Source organism: Pseudonaja textilis, chromosome 1 (assembly GCF_049901715.1).
Source record: "Pseudonaja textilis isolate UNSWEBS1 chromosome 1, rPseTex1.2, whole genome shotgun sequence".
Lineage (NCBI taxonomy): Eukaryota > Metazoa > Chordata > Lepidosauria > Squamata > Elapidae > Pseudonaja > Pseudonaja textilis.
Genome location: NC_141990.1, coordinates 46,263,386 through 46,285,152, shown reverse-complemented (window position 1 = coordinate 46,285,152; position 21,767 = coordinate 46,263,386). Strand labels below are relative to the sequence as shown.

General features: G+C 38.6%; 2 protein-coding genes across 7 annotated transcripts in view; one reads left to right on the top strand and one right to left on the bottom strand.

The window, feature by feature from the left end:
- The first annotated feature begins 94 nt into the window (after nucleotides 1–94).
- PACC1 (proton activated chloride channel 1) lies at nucleotides 95–21,721 on the top strand. Of its 4 annotated transcripts, none has more exons than XM_087933135.1 (8): nucleotides 95–226; nucleotides 7,393–7,492; nucleotides 8,887–9,090; nucleotides 12,634–12,788; nucleotides 14,408–14,550; nucleotides 16,851–16,995; nucleotides 18,042–18,146; nucleotides 19,511–21,721. In XM_087933135.1, exons 1-8 carry the CDS (start codon nucleotides 212–214, stop codon nucleotides 19,670–19,672), a joined length of 1,029 nt encoding a protein of 342 aa, XP_087789261.1. In that variant the 5' UTR covers nucleotides 95–211; the 3' UTR covers nucleotides 19,673–21,721. The 4 variants fall into 4 exon arrangements, with proteins under 4 accessions (XP_087789261.1, XP_026551572.2, XP_087789267.1 ...); XM_026695787.2 differs by lacking the exon at nucleotides 95–226 and adding an exon at nucleotides 840–977; XM_087933141.1 differs by lacking the exon at nucleotides 95–226 and adding an exon at nucleotides 840–977 and having other exon boundaries at nucleotides 7,375–7,492.
- The window catches only part of PPP2R5A (protein phosphatase 2 regulatory subunit B'alpha), a 55,953-nt gene continuing 44,656 nt past the window's right edge, over nucleotides 10,471–21,767 (bottom strand). Inside the window, exon 14 of one of the 3 annotated variants that reach the window (XM_087933117.1) lies at nucleotides 10,471–10,886. In XM_087933117.1, coding sequence (XP_087789243.1) covers nucleotides 10,859–10,886 — 28 coding nt within the window. In that variant the 3' untranslated portion in view covers nucleotides 10,471–10,858. Of the gene's footprint in view, nucleotides 10,887–19,398; nucleotides 19,925–20,928; nucleotides 21,012–21,767 lie in introns of those variants that run through there. The other 2 variants (XM_026695786.2, XM_026695784.2) reach the window with 2 other exon arrangements.

The following is a 21,767-nucleotide window of genomic DNA, read 5'->3' as shown; positions in this document are numbered from 1 at the left end:
GCTGTATACACAGAAGATCTTTGTGCAACAAGTGGGTTTAAGTGATTAAAACGAGTCATTGTTACTTTTACAGTGAGGTATATAGCAATAAGGCATTTGCTACTAAGGCTAGCAGGAATATTACCAATCAAGAGAATTGTCAATAATCTCCAGAATTCAGCTGTCTCATATTAAAGGAAACTTTCTTTGCTGCCATGTGCTACTCAGCTGGATGTCTGCAACCCAGGTATGATTATTAAGGTATGCTATACATATTAGGGTATGTTATACATATTGGGGTATGATAGCCACATTTCACTATTAAGGATGAATTTTAAGTAACAATCTGCTTTCTATTTATTGAGGATTTGATGTAAATCCTGTTTACTGGGGCATGCTTCCAACTCTATCTGCAACCTTGTGCACATAAATTAAAATAAATCCCATTTAACGGATTATTTAAACTGCTAAATTTATTAGATGTATACTATTAACGGTCACCGGTCACTCAATTTGTTGCAGCTCTTCGATATAACCTCTCTACCCCCTGCTTACATTCTTCACACATTCAACCTGTTTCCCGAATGGGCTAACCCGGCCGACCAGTATCCGGTTAAGGATAGAGCTTCAAGGGACGCCAGAGAGCGCTACTTGATGATAAACTACATCTCCCAGCAGCCTTTCCGCTTCTACTTCGGTTCCGCAACCGGTGTCAGCAATCCATTAAACGCGGTAACGGCCTGAGCGGTGGAAGAAGATACGCTAGCGGCACCTTGTGGAGTCGGTGCGTTACATGCGCTTGCGCCGTTGGTCGGATCATGTCCGCGCACTTAGCGGGGAGTGAAACGGGGCGTGCCGAGCGGCGCTGCTGTTTCTTCGATTTCGTCCTCGCTGCCCGCCTTCTCTTAACAGATGCCGCTGTTTGATCCGGTTCTCCCTTGCGCTTTCTTTTCGCCGGTGCCATGATTAGACAAGAGAACTCGTCGTCTTATCAAGAGGTATTGAACGGGGAGGGAGGCGCAGTATTTGCACTCTGCTGATACGAGGCTTTGTACGCGATCGGCGTTACAGCTTGGCGGCGTCGAGAAACAATCAGCCTGCACCGAAAAGACAGTGCCTTTGCACGGTCACTGGCAAGCAAGCCAGCAAGCAAGAGCCGCAACAATATAAACTTCGGAAGGGAGTCCCGCCAAAGTTCAACGAGACTTATTCCAAAGTAACAGTACAATCCAGTACTGTACAAAGGATACATTAGGGCAGACGTGCCTAGCGGGGTCCCTTTACGCTACAAGTGGGTGTGGGTAGGGTGCCTGCATTCTCAGGGTTGCCCCTTTAATCGGTAGTTCGGGCATTGCCGCTGTGGATGCATCGGAATGCCGACTTTAAGCGAGTCCAGTTCGAGCACCTTGAGGAGAGAGCAGCTCAAACCTTTGCAGAGTTCCGTGCAAGGTGGAGAGGATGCCCTTTGAACAAACTCGCTGTGGACTGGACTTCTGTTAATGCAGAATATTAGAACCATGGTAACAAGCCCACTGAAAGCTGGGAGCTTTTCTTCTTCTTATGGTTTAGTAGGACTGGGTTGTGTTAGGTCCCCACCCCCGAATTTAAAGCATTTTTTAAGGCAAGATGGCAAGAATTTGACCTGAACCTTGTCCTCCCCTTCCTCCAACAGCACTTTAAAAAACTCTGGAAGCTGCATTTGAATTTTTTTTATTAAATTTACATGCTGCCTGTCTTACTATCCAGGGTGACTCAATACCTGTACCTTTGGCACCTTTTCTTCAAAGATACAGTGTACAGCAGTGTTTTGTTTTTTTTCCAGCCTTGGCAACTTTAAGATGTTTAGACTTCAACTTCCAGAGAATTCTAGCTTACAGGTTTTTTTGACCTACAAAGGACTATGGTGTCATAGTAAATATTAGTCTTACAGATACGTTAAGCAGTGGTGGGATTAAAAAACTTTTACTACTGGTTCGGTGGGTGCACTCCTGGTCGCTTCAACAGCTGCTGTGTGACACTTCTGTGCCGCGCAAAGCAGCTGCGCTTCAAAGCAGAAGATAAAGGTGAGTATGGGAGATCTCCCCTGCTCATCACCACTACCGGCTTAGCAGAACCGGGCCGAACCAGTAGAATGCCAGTGCTGGCCTTAAGATTTTTGTTGTTATTGCTGCTTTGTGGTATCAGACTAACATGTTTGTTCCTCCAGGAATGGGACTTATCTCCATGGGGGAGGAGTCTGCCTACAGAGATGAGGTGGACCAGTTGCTTTTGTGGTGTGGAGACAATAACTTGGGCAATAATTCAAGGATTCCAAGAAACTAACTTGTATGATGGTTTCTAAAGTGTCACATGTTCTTGCCTTTGTTGGTTGTCATTATCTGTGTACTCAGAAGTAAGTCCCCAGTGGGATTAATGAGTTTATACTCATTTCCCCTTTCCCATGACTGATGGATATTGTAGGTCAGAGGAGTCGATCACGTCACGGGACGTATTGTGACGTATTGTGATGTTTTTTGCCTTTGCGGAGCTGGGATGGGCATGGCCTGTGTATGACATATCTAGCCTGCAGGCCGTCAGTTTGATAGGCTTGTTGTAGGTCAGCACATCTGGAGGGCACTGGACTTGGAACGACTACTCCAATAATACTGCAAGGATATGTTATCCATATGTTACCTAATATAGTTGAGGCTGAGTTTTTTTATATCAGTTTCACTCTCCATCCCATAGAATTGAATTTTACCCTCTCTTTTCCTTTGGATTTTCGCAGTAAAAGAAGCTTGCTTAAAGCACTAATTTTAACTTAGCTTTTCTTTTTAATTCTAATGATTGCTTAGTGTTTTCTTTCTCTGAGCATTTTCTATGAAAAAAAACATTGTGCTGCCTTTTGCATGGAACAGCTTTTAAGTCGCTGCATTGCTTCGCTGCTTGGCAGGCCTGTGTGCAAGCAAATAGGCAGGAAAAGGAAGGCGAGAGGGTACTGCTGGCTGTCGAGATAAACAAGCCTATACAGACAGACACACACTTTCAAATGCATTTTTAGAAAGCTCCGGAAATTGGCTGCATGTTTGCATTCACTTGGCTTGGTCAGACTATCTCAGTTCTGCTGACAAATTCTCTGCTGGTCACCATAACAGCCTCTGAGCTTTAGGCTCCTTGTTTTGCATATCAATAAATCAGCTGTTGCAGTCATAAGTCTGTCTGCTTCTCCTTCAACCTAAAGAGCAGCTTTCCTTTAAGAGGACACTACCCAGGTGCTCTGGGTTACGACTCCATCAGTCAATCAGCAGAACTGGCTGGGCTGATGGAGTTGTAATCCAGTACCTCTGGATAGCATCAGCCTAGGAAAGGCTGCTAATTATGGCAACAGTTTAGTTTCTTAAATCTGTGACGGGGAAACCAAAACGTTTTATAACACCTTAAATACCAGATGATTTAATAGAATAAATCCATAAACAAGTTCACCGTTTTGTTGTAGCTTTTATATTTATGATATAAAAGGAAAAATCATTGTCTTCAATTGGGAGCATAGTTGAAGAATATTCATTTCTTGTACCAAAGGTTGCTACAACAAATTGTGGTTGCAGTGTGGAACATTCCTGTTTGGGATTCCATATGAGTTACAAGCAGTTTCTCTCCTTCATCCTCAATTTTCTCCCCAACTGACGTTGTTCTGTTCCCACTGAATTTCTCTTCAGTGAGCTCTTTTTCAGAGGAGCAAGGCCTCAGTGAAGGGAAGGGTTTTGGGTTTTCCTTTAGGTAAACCTTGAGGTTTCTCTAAGTTTTGGCTACAGAAACAATGATATAAGTATCATAAGAGCACAAATTGTAAAGTAACTGAAAGCAGCCATCGGTGTCAAGATTCAAGGGATTCTATGGCCTAACAATAATCATTTTCTGAACTTTGGTTAGGAGGTGCTAGACCAGTGGTGGCTAACCTTTTTGGCCAAAAATTGTGCACGCGCTTGCATCCTCGCGCTCGCATGCCAGCACCCAGAAGGCAATGTGGACCCCCCATGCTCCCTACGCATGCGCACACAATCCCCATCCACCCACCCCTGCTGCCACCTTACCTGCACTGCACCTTACAGCTAATTTTCGGCTGGTTTGAGGCCTTTTTCAGCCTCCCAGAGGCTTGAGGAAGGCTTCTGCAGGCTTTGCAGGCCGAAAACTAGGTCCGTTTTGTCACTTCTGGTATTTTCGGAAAAACAGGAAGTGACGAAATGGGGCTAGTTTTTGGCCTGAAATCCTGCAGAAGCCTTTCCTCAAGCTTTTGGGAAGCTGAAAAAGGCCTCAAACTGGCCGAAAATCAGCTGTGAGGTAAGCAGTGAGTAAGTTTGCCTGCAGCTGGCGTGCCAGCACAAATGGCTCTGCGTGCCACCTATGGCATGCGTGCCATAGGTTCGCCATCATGGTCCTAGGCACTTGCAAAGAAGAGAGCTAATTTGGAACTCATCTGAAGTTTTTAACCAACAAAATAATGGATGAACCAGGCAAACTTGAAAGTATTGTTAAGCAACCTTTAAAAAAGGAAGTCATGGTTCAAAAATGAAACAGGGAAGTGATAGGGTATTGAGTTTGTTGCTGAGATAAATGGAAAAGAAATAACATTTGCTCTCCCTTTAAGCCAGCATTCTAGTCTGATTAGATCTAACCAGATGCTTTTGGGAAGCTCACAAGGAGGCTAGGAGGGGAAAACAGAAGGATGTTGGTGAGGGGAAATGGAATAGAGTGAATAATATGCTGGATCCAAGGGTTGCTCATACATTGAAGCAGTGCAGAGCAAAATTTTGATGGCTGTGTGGGCCACATCTCATGGCAATGATTCAGCAGATGTTGCTCTCTCTAATGATTCTAGGCAACTTACTCTTTTTGTTTTAATTAACTGCCATACAGTATGACCAAGACCATAAAACAATTCTGCACATCTAAAAGGCCTTAATGAGAAGATTTATTTAGTTGACATTAAATTTATGCCGTTGCAAGTGATCTGAGATCAGTGTTATTCCTCCCCATAAGCTATTACAAATAGGAGCTCTGTTGTCATTCTAATGGCAGATTGTTCTACTATGTTGATTGAGCAGGATCTGCAAAAAAATCAGCTGTGCCTAACCATCTGGATCTAAATCATGTCAAGTTTTATATAGCGAAGTGATAATCTTGTGTTGGAATTCAACAAGCAACAAACAAGAAAGGTCACATATATGCCATTGCATTCTGACCAGCTCGAATTTCTGAACTGTCTTCCAGATGTAGACATAAAAAGCTCATTGTAATAATCCAACCTTGAGTTACCAGTGCATGGGTTACCAGTGTGGGGCCTCCAACATTATGCAAATGTTACATAAGTCAATGCTGAATCCAAGATGATTCCCAGATAGCAAACCTGTTCCATAAGGGGAAATGTGTTCCATCCAGAACAAGTATTTCGCTTAAAGCTTGAAATCCATTCCAGGAATCAACAACAACTTGTCTTGACTGAATTGTGCTTCTCCCCTATTCAGTCCCTTATACCTGATATTGTATAAAGGTGGTCAAACATCAATATTGAGCTTGTAGGAAAAATGCTGGAGATCTTCAGCATGCTAGTTGCAACTGGTACTAAATCAGACATGATCCTTACAAATAACTTCATCCAGTTAGTGAACAATGTGAGAAACAAGATAAAATCTTGGGACCGAATAGGTGTGATCCAATGCTACCTTCTAGAAATACTGAAGAGAGGCAAGAGTAAAAGCATCAGGAATTTGGGGTCTCTAGCCTATAGCTCCCAAAAGGATACCGTGATCGATAGTATCATACTGCCATATCTGTCTCTCATAAGGATCGCCTATCCAAATAATGGAGACCATCTCTATGCCACATCCAGATCTGAAGTAAGACTGGAAAGGATCTAGATAATCCATATCTTCAAAAGGACCACTGATTTTTCTTATTAGCTTGCTTAAATATAGAATATTAGACAAGCCAAGATTATTTAATAATCTTTAAAATCAGTCCAATTTGGAGGTAGTTTGTCAAGCAAAGTCTTCACCATCTTCTCTTTTAAGGAAGGATGAACCCTTCTGCTATAGAAGGATCTTAATCTAAGATATCATTGGTCAGCTATAGAGGGAATCTAACAAGCAAGTTGCAGTGAATAAATTGAAGGACTTTATTCATTTCCTGTATAAATCTGCAGTAGAACAAGTTCACACAGCTCTCATTAGATGGTACTTTGGACAATGTAGGCATTGTTAAGCCCAGTATGGGTGAACTATTATTCATGAAGAACCCATGAGAATTCTTCATAAAATAATACGAGGCTATTATCAGCAAGAAAAGTTGCATCTTCTATCTGGCAGCCCTTAAAAGTTCCCCTGGCCAATTCTGTGTGTATGGGATTATATACAGTATTTTACTTCCTTTTCTCTCTGATGACTTCATCACATACTTTGTAATGGTGCTTATTCTATGCTTAGTTGTATCCATGCCTCTTGCTCTGGAGTAAGGCTCATCCATGCAGCAATCCCCTTGTGTCATGGAAAATCAAGTTGAAATAGGGTAGTAAGTAGAGCCTGGAAAAGGCCTTTTTAAAACATTAGGAAAAACAACAGTTAAAAAATGGCCCAATTTTACATTGGGAAATGGGAGAAAAAAAATACTACATTATGATTCAGCTGGTTGTTTTAGAACACAAAGAGGGGCGAAAAACAAAGGAAAGCTAGATTCCCCACCCCCACCCCGAGATGCCTTCCTTTATTTTAATCCAGTACTTAAGATTGCTGTGCAGTATGTAGGGATTGTTGGAAATGACAAGCTGGAGACGTTAACAAAAATCATCTTGACAGCTTGAGCCATAAGTTTTGAAGGACAGAGCAAGAAAACATCTAGCCTATATTGATGCAAGAAGAGGTATTTGGCCATTTTTTATTGTAATCATTTGATTGAAATGAAATATAAAAGCAGTGGCATGAAGAGAGACTAACTGGCCCAAAGTTACCCTGTAGTTCAGTGGGAATTTGAATTTTGGGTGTAGCAATTATGTCATGAGGTTAAAGTATACTCAGTTGTATCATCTAAAAACTCCAGATATTTCATTGCTCTGCCTCTTCACAACTGTGGCTAAAATGATGCGTGTTTAGTAAGACAAATTTGTACTTCCTAAGAGTCAAACAGAAACTTTTCTCTTTTTTTTTCCACAGGGGTCAGTGTTAATCCATCATAGAACCCAAGATCACCCATCCCATGCTTGCTTAGTTTCAACAAGCTGTTTGTAATGTGTGCATGTTTTGGGCATGAATAGAATAGCCATAATATAGGGTCTATAAGATATGAAGTAGTTAGAATAAGAATGGTCGATTGAGATGGGTAATATGTTTGAGTGCAGTAATATGCCAACTATAGTAATTTGAGCAGGGGTAATTCTTTTTACAGCTAAATGAAGATATGGAGTATGGACCTGCAAATTCTGAACCAACAGATGAACTATTAGATGAAGAGGATCAGGAAGATACCAATTCAACAATCCTTCCAGGTGAGGCCTTCTGATCTTGTCAGACTGAATAATTTACAATGGAACATCTTAAGTTCTTGTTAGATATTGTTACCGATTGACAAGTGATACTCAAAGCAATCAAGAGAGAGAGAGATACTCAAAGTATTGAGAGAGTTGCTATTTGTGAAAGACAGGTAGATTGTTGAACTATTCAACAGGTATAAGGCATATGAGCTATAAGGTGAGGGAAGGGTCTCCTTTACAATGAAAGTTCTGCCTGTGATAGCACACACACCAGGAATACTATACTCAGATGTTCAAAGGAAATGTGGAGAAAGCTAATTACTAGATCAATGGTGGACAATAAGATTATATAATGCTTTGGACCTTTGAAGACCCAACTGGAGTAGCTGTCTGCAACTATTTAAATAGCTGCATTCTAGAATCGTATGGCAGCGATGGTATTCCATGAAAACATGTAGCTGCTTTAAATTGTCGTAAACACCTTCTACAACAATTCACACTTTGCGTGCTCAGAAACCTCTTTTGGGAATTTAATCCAAAGAGTTCCATAGCAAATGTCATTTACTTCTGCCCTGCATCCCTTTCTTCAGCATGCAAGGACACGGTTTTCATAGATTTAAAGAAAGAAGTCTTCGACAGGCTTGTTGTTTTAAAGATAACAACCCAATATTTAAAAAGATCTCTTTTTAAAGATCTGAAACTTCCAGCCCCACCATCTTTAATGAAATAATTGCACAAATGACATGTTCCCTGTGGCCTTGGATGCTGAAAAATGCTCCTTCAAAAGCAAAACAATTGTTTGATCCTCCTCTACATTCTTGCTCCACAAGACAAAAATAGGATCTCACTTTCCAAATACTCTCCATCAGATTCAGTGTTTTGAATCTGCTCCCTTTCACAAGAGGCAACTCTAGTCCATTGGGTACTGTAAGGGCACAATGGCTTAATCTCACTGGAACGGTGGATCAGAAATGGTCTGCAGTCTGGCAGTTCAAGCCTGGCTCCATGAGATGGGGTGAGCTCCTACTATTCGCTCCTCAGCTCCTGCTCCCCCAGCAGTTTGAAAGCATGCAATAGTGCAAGTAGATAAAAACCTAGCTGCATTTGTGTGTGCGGGAAATAGGAGGAGGTCCTGGACCTGGCTGGATGCAAGACAACGCAACATGAGGCAGGAGGTGAAGGAAGCCTGGAGGAGACAGGAAGAGCCATCAACCCAAACGACGCTAGTCAGCTGAAACTAGTTAGCCACCTGCAGTGAACCAAGGCTAGGGACACAAGTGCCGAACAGAACGAAATAGCAGTTAGGCTGTTAGGACTACATTGTGTCTAGCATTTGTAGATTCCCTGACATTGTATGCCATATGCTAAATAAATAAATAACTGCATTTTCAAATTAATATTATCTTTAGTCCTAGATGGTAGCAGCCCTTCAGTGCGTTTCAGCAAGTCCTGCCTGAAGAATGTCTTCTCTGTAATACTTCTCTTCATATATTTGGTGCTTATGGCAGTGGCCATTTTTTTGGCCTATCAAACCATTGCTGACTTTAGGGAAAAACTCAAGCATCCAGTGATGTCTGTCTCATTCAAGGAAGTGCACTCTTACGATGCTCCTGGTAAGACCAGAAGATGGACAGCATATTTTCTGGGGAATCAGGTAGCATCTGCAGTTATCCTTGGAATTAAAAGTTTGCCATTACAGCTATTCACCTTACCTGCTATCTGTTTGTTTGTTTTTTCTTTATTAAATTAAATGCTGCCCATCTTCTAGATAAAGCAAGTGGTACATATGCTATTTTTATAAAGGTGAAGTTTCTCTGAAGGAATTCTGGGAGATGTAGTTCTGCAAATTCTGTTGAAGGCTTTGGAAATTCAGAAGTTTGGAGTGGAACACATATCAATGAGCAAAACAAGTATTATATAAACTTACACTTTTGTACTCTATAACAGCAATCGCTGGCAAGGTTCATGCATTGTGTTAAACTATGGTTTTTATTAAGATTCTTGAACAAGCCACAATGGCCTGGTTCACACATAAACAGTATTTTATAAATCACAATGGCTCATTTTACTTATCTATTAAATATTTTACCTATCACTTTGGTAGATGGGTTAAAAGCACTGAATTAGAAGGCAGAAGACTGTGAGTTCTATTCCAGCCTTAGGCAGGTGACGTTGGACCAGTCACTCTTTCTCGACCTTAGCAGTTTGGGTCTCACCAGCTCAAGATTGACTCAGCCTTCCATCCTTCTGAGGTGGATAAAAGGAGGACCCAGATTGTTGGGGGCAACAGGCTGACTCAGTAAAACCACTTAGAGAGGGCTGTAAAGCCCTGTGAAGCGGTATATAAGTCTAAGTGCTATTGCTATTGCACTATTAGGAAGGAGATGAGAGTGAGTCATTTCAAAAAATGCTGCCAAGGAAACCACATGGACTTGTTCCTGTAGTCACCAGAAGACAGGATTGACATGATGGATTAGAACAATAAGAAATAAATCAAAACATAGTGACTTAGCATTATTGTGTAAACCAACCTAACGTTAGTTCATCATCACAGCTTTTTTTTTACTTTTTATGGTAGCAATAGAATGGACTTATTTTTTTAAAGGCCTCAAAATTCCTGGGAACATAGGAGCAGCAAGATGGCATTTTCTTGGTCAAACATGCTTTAAATTTCCAGCATGTGTTAAAACTGAAGTACTTTTGTTCAACCTGCCAGAACTTCACATATCTATGTGGGTTTTGTTTATTAATAGTGTAGAAGTGATCCCACCTACAATGGGAATTTTGCAGAATTTTGATAGGATGATGTTGGGGAACCTGGGGGCTGTAGAATGAGTTGGGAGCCATATGCAATTAGCTTTCCATTCCTTGAGTCAAGCAGGTTGTTTTATTTGAGGACAGGCAACATGCACATTCCAGAACTAATGAAATCCAATCAATCATAGTCAAGACAGCCAGTGGTGAGGAACAATGAATAATGTACACATTATCCTGTGGAACAATTCTTTAATAGAAGCTTCTATGCCAAACATTGCTGGATTAAAATCATGTTGTAGTCATAAGTTGTCCTCCTAAATAGCACAGGGCATTTAGCAGAAATGTGTGATAAAGATTTGTTTGCATTAGGGAGCTGCAGCAGTGAAACTGGTCACAGCATCTTTTTTTCCAACAATTTACATAATTGATTTATGAAAGATTTATAATGAATTATAATGTACTGTAGGATCTGCTGTAGAACACGATTGTTGAGGAAGAAAATATTCTACTCCATCAGCTTCATGTTTGGATATTCTCATTCAATGTAGTTTTCTTGTGAGGTGAGAACACTATTCTAATCTCATCTTCCTCTCAGTGAAGCCTCCAGAATTACTTGTGCTAATTTTACCAAGTGGTCTCTGGGTGAAATGATCTGCAAAGAGTCGGATGAGGAGCCATTAGATGTGATGGGATCCAAAGCCATGCTTTTAATGTGCTTGTATTAAAGCAGGTAGGCAGTAGCTGTGACTGGATCATTTGGTAGATAGCTGGGGATTTCCACTTGATTAGTAAAGATTTGTAAGTTGTTTTAATAAGTTAAACTATAGGAATGGAAGAAAGCTTAGGTTTACCAGTAATGGAATTTTGGCAGGTTATCTGTCCTCTCCATTTATTTCTGATAATCGGAACCTATGCTCAGAGTTCTTTAATTCTGATTTGATCAATGAGTCTATGGCTTTTAATTAAAAAAGGAAATTACTCCTGTAAGTGTGAAATTTATCCAGACTACATAAGGGCACACCAAATCATAGTGTAGCACAATGGGTAAATCCACTATGTGTTTATATCTAGGGTGAGAGGAGAGGGCTGTTTAATATTTGTGCTCTTACCTCACTAGATTCCAAAAATTGGTGTGGTGAAATCCCATTTCATTAGCTTTTTGTAATGCAAGCTCTATGTTAATTCTCAATATTTCATCCTCTCTGTGTTGAAAAGCCTATCTCTAACATTCTACTCCATTTTATTCTAAGGGGATTCAGATTTCATTCAGTGTATGTAAAAACTATGTACCTATTTCCAGTTGATCAATATAGTCATATAATTCTTTGACATATAAGCAACATAAAGCGATACTAACATTTTGCAATGAATACATGTTCATGTTGTAGATGAATCCATAGCAGCCTGGCATCATTTGTCGAACTAGCCGTAATAATCTGAGTATCATAACTGGATTTATATTTTTGGTATAATGTAATGCTTTGGGCAAACCAGACCAGCAGGCATCCTTATTCTCTTGGGTGTGAGAATGTGAATAGTCAGTTGCACTTCAGTATAACTAAGCAGTAGAATCTTGGACAGGGCTATATAGCTAAAAGCAGATTTGTATCTCAGTGGCTGGTCCCATTAGTGTCAGATGTTGACTTCAGAAAATGTTGTCAGGTGCACCCCTTTGTTTTCTCTCTTAAGTTTGACTGATTCTCATCTTCACTTATAGGACAAGTTAATGGCCTTTTAAACTGCAGCTTCATACTATTGTGCTATTCATTTATTTCCGCTTGAGACTATCAATATATTATATATTATATTATATATATATTATATATTATAGGGATCTTTGGTTGTTCGGGTTTTCTCCCGCGTAAGATTCAAAGTATCTAGGCAACGTTTCGATGAAGTCTCATTCATCATCTTCAGGCTTCTTTCTTCAGCTCTGTGCTTCTCAGAGTGATGATGATGAAGATGATGAATGAGACTTCATCGAAACGTTGCCTAGATACTTTGAATCTTACGCGGGAGAAAACCCGAACAACCAAAGATCCACATACAAATACCCGCGAGAACCTCAGAAAACAAATTATATATTATAGTATATAGTATATAATACAGCATATTGGACAGAGGCTTTCCTTTAGAAATGCAGATGATTAATCTTTGGGCCTTCCTGATGCTGTGCTGTGCTGTTGAACTGAATGGTACCTCTCAAGTATTTTGCCCGAGAGTGGATTTTGTATTATGATCCTCCAGGTTAGATTAAAATATCTCCCCATTTACCATATTGTATTTTGTATTTGTGGATAATGGCAATATTGTTTGCTTACATAGTTATGCATGGGCTTGGCTTGGCATGTGGGCTGGTTCCATTGATATCAAATGTAAAACTGTTTCTTCTAAAATAGGTATTGCCCTCTACCCAGGCAAGGCTGAACTGCTAACCTGCAAGCATCACTTCTACGATTACATTCCACCTCTGGTCAACCCAGGCCAGCCAGGGAAAATTGAATGTGTTACCCAGAGAATCAACTACACAGATCCATTTACTAATGCAACCAAGGTAATAAAAGGAATGTAAAATAAAGTCAACTGTGTGCATAGTGGAGATGCCTCAGTACAAAGCCGGAGCTAGTATGATATTCATACTGCATTTTCCTACTCATAGAGTAGGAAACTAGAAGCAAAGCAGGAGAACATAAAGGCATCTTTGAGGGCTTCGCTTGCTGACCTTAGTATCCACACAAGTTCCTATCAATTTAACCAATTCCTCAAAATGTCAGGTCCTAAACCAGCACTTTAAATTGTTTTGGAAAGCAACACAGGCATAACATGCTCCTGATGCAAAACAATTTGGAACATAATTTTATGCTGCAGGGCTAACACTGCTATAGCAATATTATGCTATACTAATTATAGTAATTTGAATAAAGCTAAGATGAACAAAGTCGTTTCCTATAGGTCTGTATGATGCACCTGTTGACTAGTATTAAAAGCATGTGCAGGACACAACACTTCCATCAAAATGACAGAAGCACAATTATGACACAAATTCCACATGTGTGTGTGTGTGTGAAGACACAACAAATGTTCCAAAGTTGTGGAGCTTGTATCACAATGATACATTGCTGCTTTGGGCAAATAGTATTTACTAACCAGGTGTGTCTCCTGTAAACACCTGGTTGGTAAATGTTTTTAAAGACTTTCTTTAGAATTAAAATTGGGCTTCTAAAGAAGTGAATAAAAAACTGAATTCCTTCTTGGCAATCTTCAGTCTTAGCACTGTATTCTACAGTAATAATTCAGTCTTAACAGTCCTCACTACTGCAGATAGTCATTGGCTGTAAGAAAACTGGGGCTTACATTTACTTAAATTTACAGCTATAGCAATAGAAACATTTGCATAAAAGTGTCCATAACACCTGGTACCTCCCTGGCTGTGTCTGTTGGCCACATCCTCCCTCAGCCATATGCTTAATATTTTAAATAAACCCAGACTAAGACTTTTCTGTGCAGAATCCATATTGTTTTGCATAGCTATAATATGTGCAATGGATATGGTCTAGAAACATTAATTTTTGTAAAATAGGAGTAGCTGGTATGTCAATTCACATACATGTCCTCCATCTGTGAATCTTTCTATAATTCTGTCTGGCTTATCTTAAAGCTCACATTTTGCCATAGCAATGGAAGTGTAGTACTTTGAAAACTTCAATAATCATGACTAATCATTACAAATCTCAGAAGGTTCTTATCACCACCTTTTTCAAATGCTGTGCAAAGCATCAAGGGTTGCTGTAAATGAATGAATGAACGCAGATCATCTTATTGGGACAACCACTCAGCTGAGAAGGGGCCTCATCTGCCTTCTCTCTTCCTTCAGTTTGTTGACCGTGTTACATATAGGAAGAAGATATTATGAAAATTACTATGGAGTAGGAGACAAGAAGGGAAATCCCTATCTGCCAGTATCATTTGTCTAAATTGAGATCTAGCCTGTTGTAATTAATATAAATAACAGAATGCTTTGGGGTATTATTTTTCTGAATGTTGGTAAGCAAATGGATTCTAGGGTCAGAACTATCTTAAACTGTCTTGATTAATCCCGTAATACTTACATCCATGTAGAAAAAAAAACTTCTCATATGTTCATTTTTTTCCTTCTTGCACTTGCACTTATAGAAACATGCTGTGATTGTCAAAGGACCCCAAGATGTGAAGAAACGGGAATTGGTCTTCATGCAGTTTCATCTGAATGAGACTGATCAGGATTTCAGTGCGATAGACTATCTTCTTTTTTCTTCATTTCAAGATTTTCTCAACAGGTAGAGCCCTCCTTAATTTTCAGTCACATCAGAAAATAGAGGTGACTTATGGCATAAAAAGGTTGGGCAAATTCATGACTGTGAAGACCTTTTTTTTTAGTAAGATTCCAAGATTCTCCAAAGAGAGTTAGATACAGATCTAATAACACCTCAATTACTTATACTAAATCAAATATTTTCTCTTTTGTATCTTCCAAATTTATATCCTTCAGCTTTCACAATCGTCATTAAGACTTACGTATATCTTGGGGCACTCTGGTTGGGGAAAGATACAATAGGCCTTGATTGGTCTTAATTGGTCAATTAAACATGCAAATCCACTCCTGATTTGCTCCCATTTTTCTTCTGCAACCTAATTTAGAGGTAAAAATATTATTTGTATAATAATTGGGAATCTAAAGCTCCGTCCAGTGTATAGCAAATCATGTCTCAGTTCATCTTTGTAGTACTGTGATATAAAATAAGATGGAAGAAACACGGGTCTCTTTGATTCCCTGCCTACAAACCTTGTTTTGGAGAAACCTAAATATAACGGCGATGAGGAAGGAACCATACCAGGCCCTCAAATTAAAGCGTTTTACTTCCAGTCTGCTAGCATTTCCTGAAGTAAGTAAGCAGCAGTTCAATAGATTAGGAATACAAAACAAGAGCTAACATTTATTTAATGTGGTATGGGGAGAGTTGGAAGCAAGTTGGACAAACAGTTCTATTTTTCAAGAAGGGAAGAAATTCACATTCAGAAAGGCAGCTTTATATATTTATAGCTGCATGCTTTCCCCCCCTCCCCCCTCCCAATAACATTTCGCACTGACTGTGGCTTTGTGGCCATAAGAAAAGCTCAGGTTTATGTGATAGTCTCATGGTTACGTTGCACTTTCCAAGGTGAGCTTAGAACTATATTTTGCTAATGTATCTGTCTGTGTGCTCAGAAATCAACCTCCTTTAACTTCAGGGGAATTACATCTAAATAAGTGTGTATGTATACACACACACACACACACACACACACACATACGTATTTGATACAAAAACTACTAGTGGTGCAAAGAGCCATGGAAAGATACATGCTTAGCATTACAAAACAAGATAGAAACACCTGCACACGGATTAGAAAACAAGCAAAAGTATATGATATCATCAAGAGAGTAAAAGAATTGAAATAGAAATGGGTTGGTCACATAGCAAGAAGAACTGATGGCTGATGGACCAAAAAGCGCCTACGAAAGAGACCTAAAACAAGATAGATTGATAACATCTGCAAGTATTGTGGGCTCAATTGGCAAAAGAAAGCTCAGGACTATATCGGTTGGAAACATGTGGAAGAGGCGTTCATTCTATAGTGGATAGACAATGGCTAAAATGATTATGATGAAAAGTGTTCTTCCCAGAATGTGTTCCTGCACAGGCTCTGGGGTAAAGGCCCAATTTCACCAGAGTTCATCTTGTTTTAGACCAAGGATATCAAACTCCCAGCCCCCAGGCCGGATGCACTGGCCATGTCCACCCTGGTTTAACAAAGGGGGGGGGGGAGTCCCGATATGTCACGTGATGCCACCATGACATGAGTTTGACACCCCTGCCTTAGACTAAGGGGAATTGTAGGACCAAAATATTTGGAAATCCCTAGGAAAGATTTTGAGGCATACATAATGCAATAATTCTGAATTTCTCTAAAACCCCAGTAGCTGTTCTGAGGGCAAGACAGAATTCTCTTAGCTTCAGCTCCTCACCATAAATGTGAGGTCAAATTGTGAAGATGAGAAAATGGTAAAATGTATATTCCAACACAAACACCAGCTTTTGTACTTGCTGATTCTGACATATATATGCCCTGTGGTTTGTGTTACAATTCTTTTTTGTTATTTGCTGCCCCGTTCCCATAGATGCCTGTGGCTTTACTTTTGCTTCTTCAGGATGCAAGTAATATTGACCTGCTCTGTGTTGAGTGTTGCTGCAAGTAGCTGCCCAACTTACGTTATCATTTCATTCACCTTAAAGAACTACGGAATATAAATGAAATAAAGCTAAATCTGAAAAGCTTTACAACATGGAGATTCCCAAATAACACAAAGAGTAAATAACGTATTTTTAAAATATCAGGTGATAATAGGTAATATTAACAGGTTCCAAGAAAATTATGGTGAACATGCTGGGAAACCTGAAATGAGAGACTGAAGGTAAGTCAAAGCATCAATCTCTAAAGCCGGGAGTACTACACATTTTTCTTCTTCCTCAAAATAACAAAGCTTCATAGCAAACCATAATAATCTGTCTAAACATAACATTTCTTCCCATTACAGTCCAAACAAGTCAGAATTTATGAAGGTGTGTGAGAGTTCCTATTCCAGTTGGAAATTCTCTGGAGGTTTCCGAACTTGGGTCAAAATGTCTTTGGTGAAAACTAAAGAAGAAAATGGTTTGGTGGCAGTTGAATTCAGGCAAGAGGTAATGGTGTCTCATGAGACTTTCTGATCACATGGCTTTTGTTGTTGTACAAATAGCTGGGATTCTGTTGCTCTTGGTTGTTGTATCATCTTGAGTATTGTGGAACAGTGAACCACTTAAAGGTTGGAAAAGTGCACTGAAGACTTTGCAGAATTTCTTGCTATTTATAAGTATCAACCTAGCAAAGTATTAAGGTAGTTTTTTTCCTAATCTCTCCTTAGATACTTAAATCACAATTTTAATTTGGAATTCAGGGGTTTCCTAAGGAACTTTTATGCCAGACACTAAAGTCTAGATATCTCCTCTGATTCTGAACTACACAAATTAGCTAAACTGATAACTTAATCTTTAACACCGACAAACAGGATGGTATCTTAGGATAGTAGGCAGGTTCCCATAGTATACAGTTTTTCCCATTCAGATACACTAGCATGTTCCCTCTTCCTCCCCAATATCTGCCCCTAAGGGGCAGATTAATAGTAATGCTCAATGGGAAAGCTGATCCCGATAACTACTGGCCTCTATAGTTTTCCTGCATTCCAAAGGCAACAAATAGCAAAGAAAAAAAATGATCCACCATTAAATTCCTAACAAAATGCATTTGAGGAATTAGATCTGTGAACTACTGATTATTAAGACTTTTGCTCAATAATTTTTTCTAGTATTTCCCCCCATCAATGATCTGTAAAAGAAAAAAAAGGTGTAGCTATTCTTGAAGACATTGTACTGTATGTCCTTTAGCACTCCCATTTTGCTTTTTTGAAAAATAGTTTTATTGCTGGCTATATTCCATGCTTCAGCCATTTTGGGAATTTCCCCCATTTTACTTTATCTTTTAGAAGCCAGGTTGTTTGCATCCCTTATTCATATATAATCTTGGTAAAGTTCCTATTTTCCTTCTCAATCTAGTCCCACAGCAGAGGCTGTCAATTTTATTTTTATTATTTTTAACGCATTTGGATTCTTGGGCTTTTTTAAAAAAGAAGTCTATTTTGGTATGTTATATATGAATAATCACCTTTCCCCCCCCCCCTTTATTTTGTCAGATTAGCGTGGTTAACTACATTGAACGAAGGGCAAAAGCTGATATTGACCAGTTATTTTTTGTGGTGTTTGAATGGAAAGATCCTTTTATTCAGGAAGTTCAAGATGTGAGTAAACTTGGATCATTTTTCTGTTAATGTAAAGTGCCAGCCTCAGTATAAATTGGAAGCACAAATAGGACATCCACTGTTTTCAAGATGATGTACAAGTAATCCTTGACTTATGGCCACAATTGAGCCCAAAATTTATGTTGCTAAGCGAGACTGTTGTTAAATGAATTTTGCCCTATTTTATGACCTTTCTTGCCAAAGCTGTTGAGTGAATCACTGCAGTTATTCAGTTAGTAACATGATCATTAAGTGAATCTGGCTTCCCTGTTGACTTTGCTTGTTAGAAGGTCACAAAAGGTGATCATATAGGACATCACAACTGTCTTAAACAAGAACCAGTGACCAAACATCTGAATCTTGCTCATGTGACCATGGGGATGCTGTAACAGTTGTAAATGTGAAAAATAGTCATAAATCACTTTTTTCAATGCCACTGCAACTTTGAATGGTCACTAAATGAATGGTTGTAAACTGAGGACTGTCTGTACTTGGAATGTAGTCAAAATAGCTAAAAATTTGCACCCTATGTAGACTCCCAGATGAAGGTCTATCAAAGAGTGCTGTAATGGCAGAAAAAAATTGATTGCTGCTGTAGATGGTGACTTGTCTGAAATATAACAGCTATAGAAGCATCACTTTTTGGCAGTAACATGTTTAATTTAGAAGGAAGTTTCTTTGCTTTCATGGCATCTTAGTCCATGAAAAATGTATATCTGATTACATCTTAAAAGTAGGCATATCCACTGGGTCCTTAAACATTTCTGAATCCTTTTGAATTTTCAATATTTCTGCATGAATAGCAATGGCACTTAAACTTGTATATTGCTTCAGAGTGCTTTACAGCCCTCTCTAAGTGGGTTACAGAGTCAGCATATTGCCTCCTAAAATCTGGGTCCTCATTTTACCGACCTTGGAAGGATGAGTCAATCACCTTTCCACATATGTCCCAAATTAATTTAAAAGAACCAAATTAAACTAATAAGTCAAAAGCCATTATACTTGTTTTTTTGTTTACTGAGGAAAGCCACATATTTGATCATATTTTAGGTCATATTTTTGCACCAATATTGACAATTCAAAAGGGTTCACCAATTTTTAAACATCACTGTAGACAGGACAAATAAACCAGTTTTAGATACTCCTCTATTAACAGCAAATTTCAATCTTAGCCATGTGACTATGTAACAAGTAAAATAATACTGAAGTGCAACTTTTTCTTTTGGTCTGTTTGGAGAAGTAATCGTAAATAAAAGTTTAATATGTTTATTAACCAAGTGTTTTATTATAAAACATTCCATAATAAAAAGTAAACAGTAGCTCTTTAATCAACAGTTTAAATGATTTGTTTAATTTATTTTCAGATTGTCACTGCAAATCCTTGGAACATGATTGCTCTTTTGTGTGGTATATTCCTGGCTTTGTTTAAAGCAGCTGATTTTGCCAAACTGAGTGTGAAATGGATGATAAAAATCCGAAAACGGCATCTCAAGAGAAAAACTCAAGCCTTGAACCATATAAGTTGAAAACAATGTGCTTCACAGATTTCTGCTTCACTGAGAAGTTCAGCTAGGATGATTAAACCAGTACAACGTCTATGTTACACAAGAAAACTGCATTGATGGAAGGACAAATTGCTTTGTTGGGCTGAACTTAACATTTGGAAGTTTTAGAAAATAACTTGACTCTTTATAAATCCACAGTCTTTTCCAAAAATATGATTTCTTTTACAAGCTGCTACTTAGTGGTAAGAATATTCCTGAAAAAGAATTAACTACCTGTAAAAAAGAAACAATTTATATGGATGAGGTAGGATTTTTTTTTTTAAATGGGAATTTAACATATAGTGTCTACCAGTAAATAGATTTAGTTAATCCTGTTCCCAAACATTGAGTCCAATCACTAAATAAACTCAGGGACAAAGACATTTGCTTCAAGACCTTCCACTGGATATACTGCCAACCAGGGGGAACAGTGCTTTATTCAGCATTAAGTATCATTTACATTCCAGCTACTGCTCTGACAAACACACTCCCAAGGGATGAAAACTCATTGTTAAAGCTATATGTACTAACTGAATATTGAACATACCACTGATTAACAACTAACCCCCAAAAGCATGACTAAAGAGATTGATCAATATTGGTTGGCAATATTTGTTAGCTGTAGGACATAACAGTTTGATTTCTTACCATTTCTAACTGAAAAAATACATTATTGGATTTCAGCTCTTTTTATGTGTTGGACTTTAGTTGCAAACGTAGGAACAATCTTTTTTATAAAAAGGACAACTGATATATGATAACTACTGGAGACATTGTGAGGATTATAAGAGTCATGGTGGCACAATGGTCAGAATGCAGGACTGCAGGCTAACTCTACTCACACTGCCAGGAATTCGATTCCTTCGATCCTCACCAGGCTCAAGGTTGACTCAGCCTTCCATCCTTCTGAGGTGGGTAAAATGAGGACCCAGATTGTTGGGAGCAATAGGCTGACTCTGTAAACTGCTTAGAGAGGGCTGTAAAGCACTGTAAAGTGGTATACAAGTCTAAGTGCTATTGCTATGATGCAATATGATGCCAGATTTGGGGGGATGTGGTGCCACATGCCAATTTTGGTTTGCCTACTCCTCTGTTCACAGAATACAGTACAATAAACATAAAAATAGCTCTTGTCTTACCAAGAGTTATTATTTAAGAGTTATTATTTACTGAAACAAAACCAAACATTGAAAATAGGAATTTTATCAAGCGTTCTTATTAAATAATATTTATGCTAAAGATTTTTCAATAAAATATACCTCTGTGCTACACTTACTTAAAATATTAATACTGTCGTGATAAATCAGACCTCTTCCAAAACCTATAGATAGAAAACTTATAAATCCATAAGCATTAAAAAGAGAAAACATGTAATAATGAAATATTACAAAGATTATTATTCCTTAAATGAGAAAGATTTAGATTAGTTTAGATACTCATTTTATATTTACCTAAAATACTTTTCTCCTGTTTAAAACCTCCAGGCAGATTATAGTGGTATGATGAAGAAAATTACTTTAAAATATATTAACCATTAATTCTACATTAGCTTTCTGCCACCTTCTGAGGGGGGTGTAGAATAAAGTGTAGTCTGTAGTATTTTACTTTGAATCATGTAATGCATGATAGGGTCCATGATTGTGTTTATATTTTGGAATGTTGCCCATACAAATCCAAAATACTATTATTACTTTTAATTCCAGTATTTGTAGACATAAAGATGAATATGCGCTAGGCATCCATTTTATTTTGAAATGTGAACATATCTTCTGCATTAAAGACAGAATCTTGTTTTACTTAGTCAATAAAATGAAGAGATGAGGGCCACAACAATTCGATGTTATGTTGATGAATAATGTCCATTAAGTAGAATGAATTGGGTTTTCTCCTGTAATTTCCCACTCTATCCCATTCTCCTGAAAACTATTGTGGAATCTTGGGGGAGGGGGCTGACATCCCACCCAAAAGTGTACAGTCCCCACTGGTTTTTTCTCCTGCAAAAAGCCTATCTAAAATTTGCGTATCAACATTTATTTTGTCAAACTACTTTCATTTCAGTTTGATAATTGCCACCTGC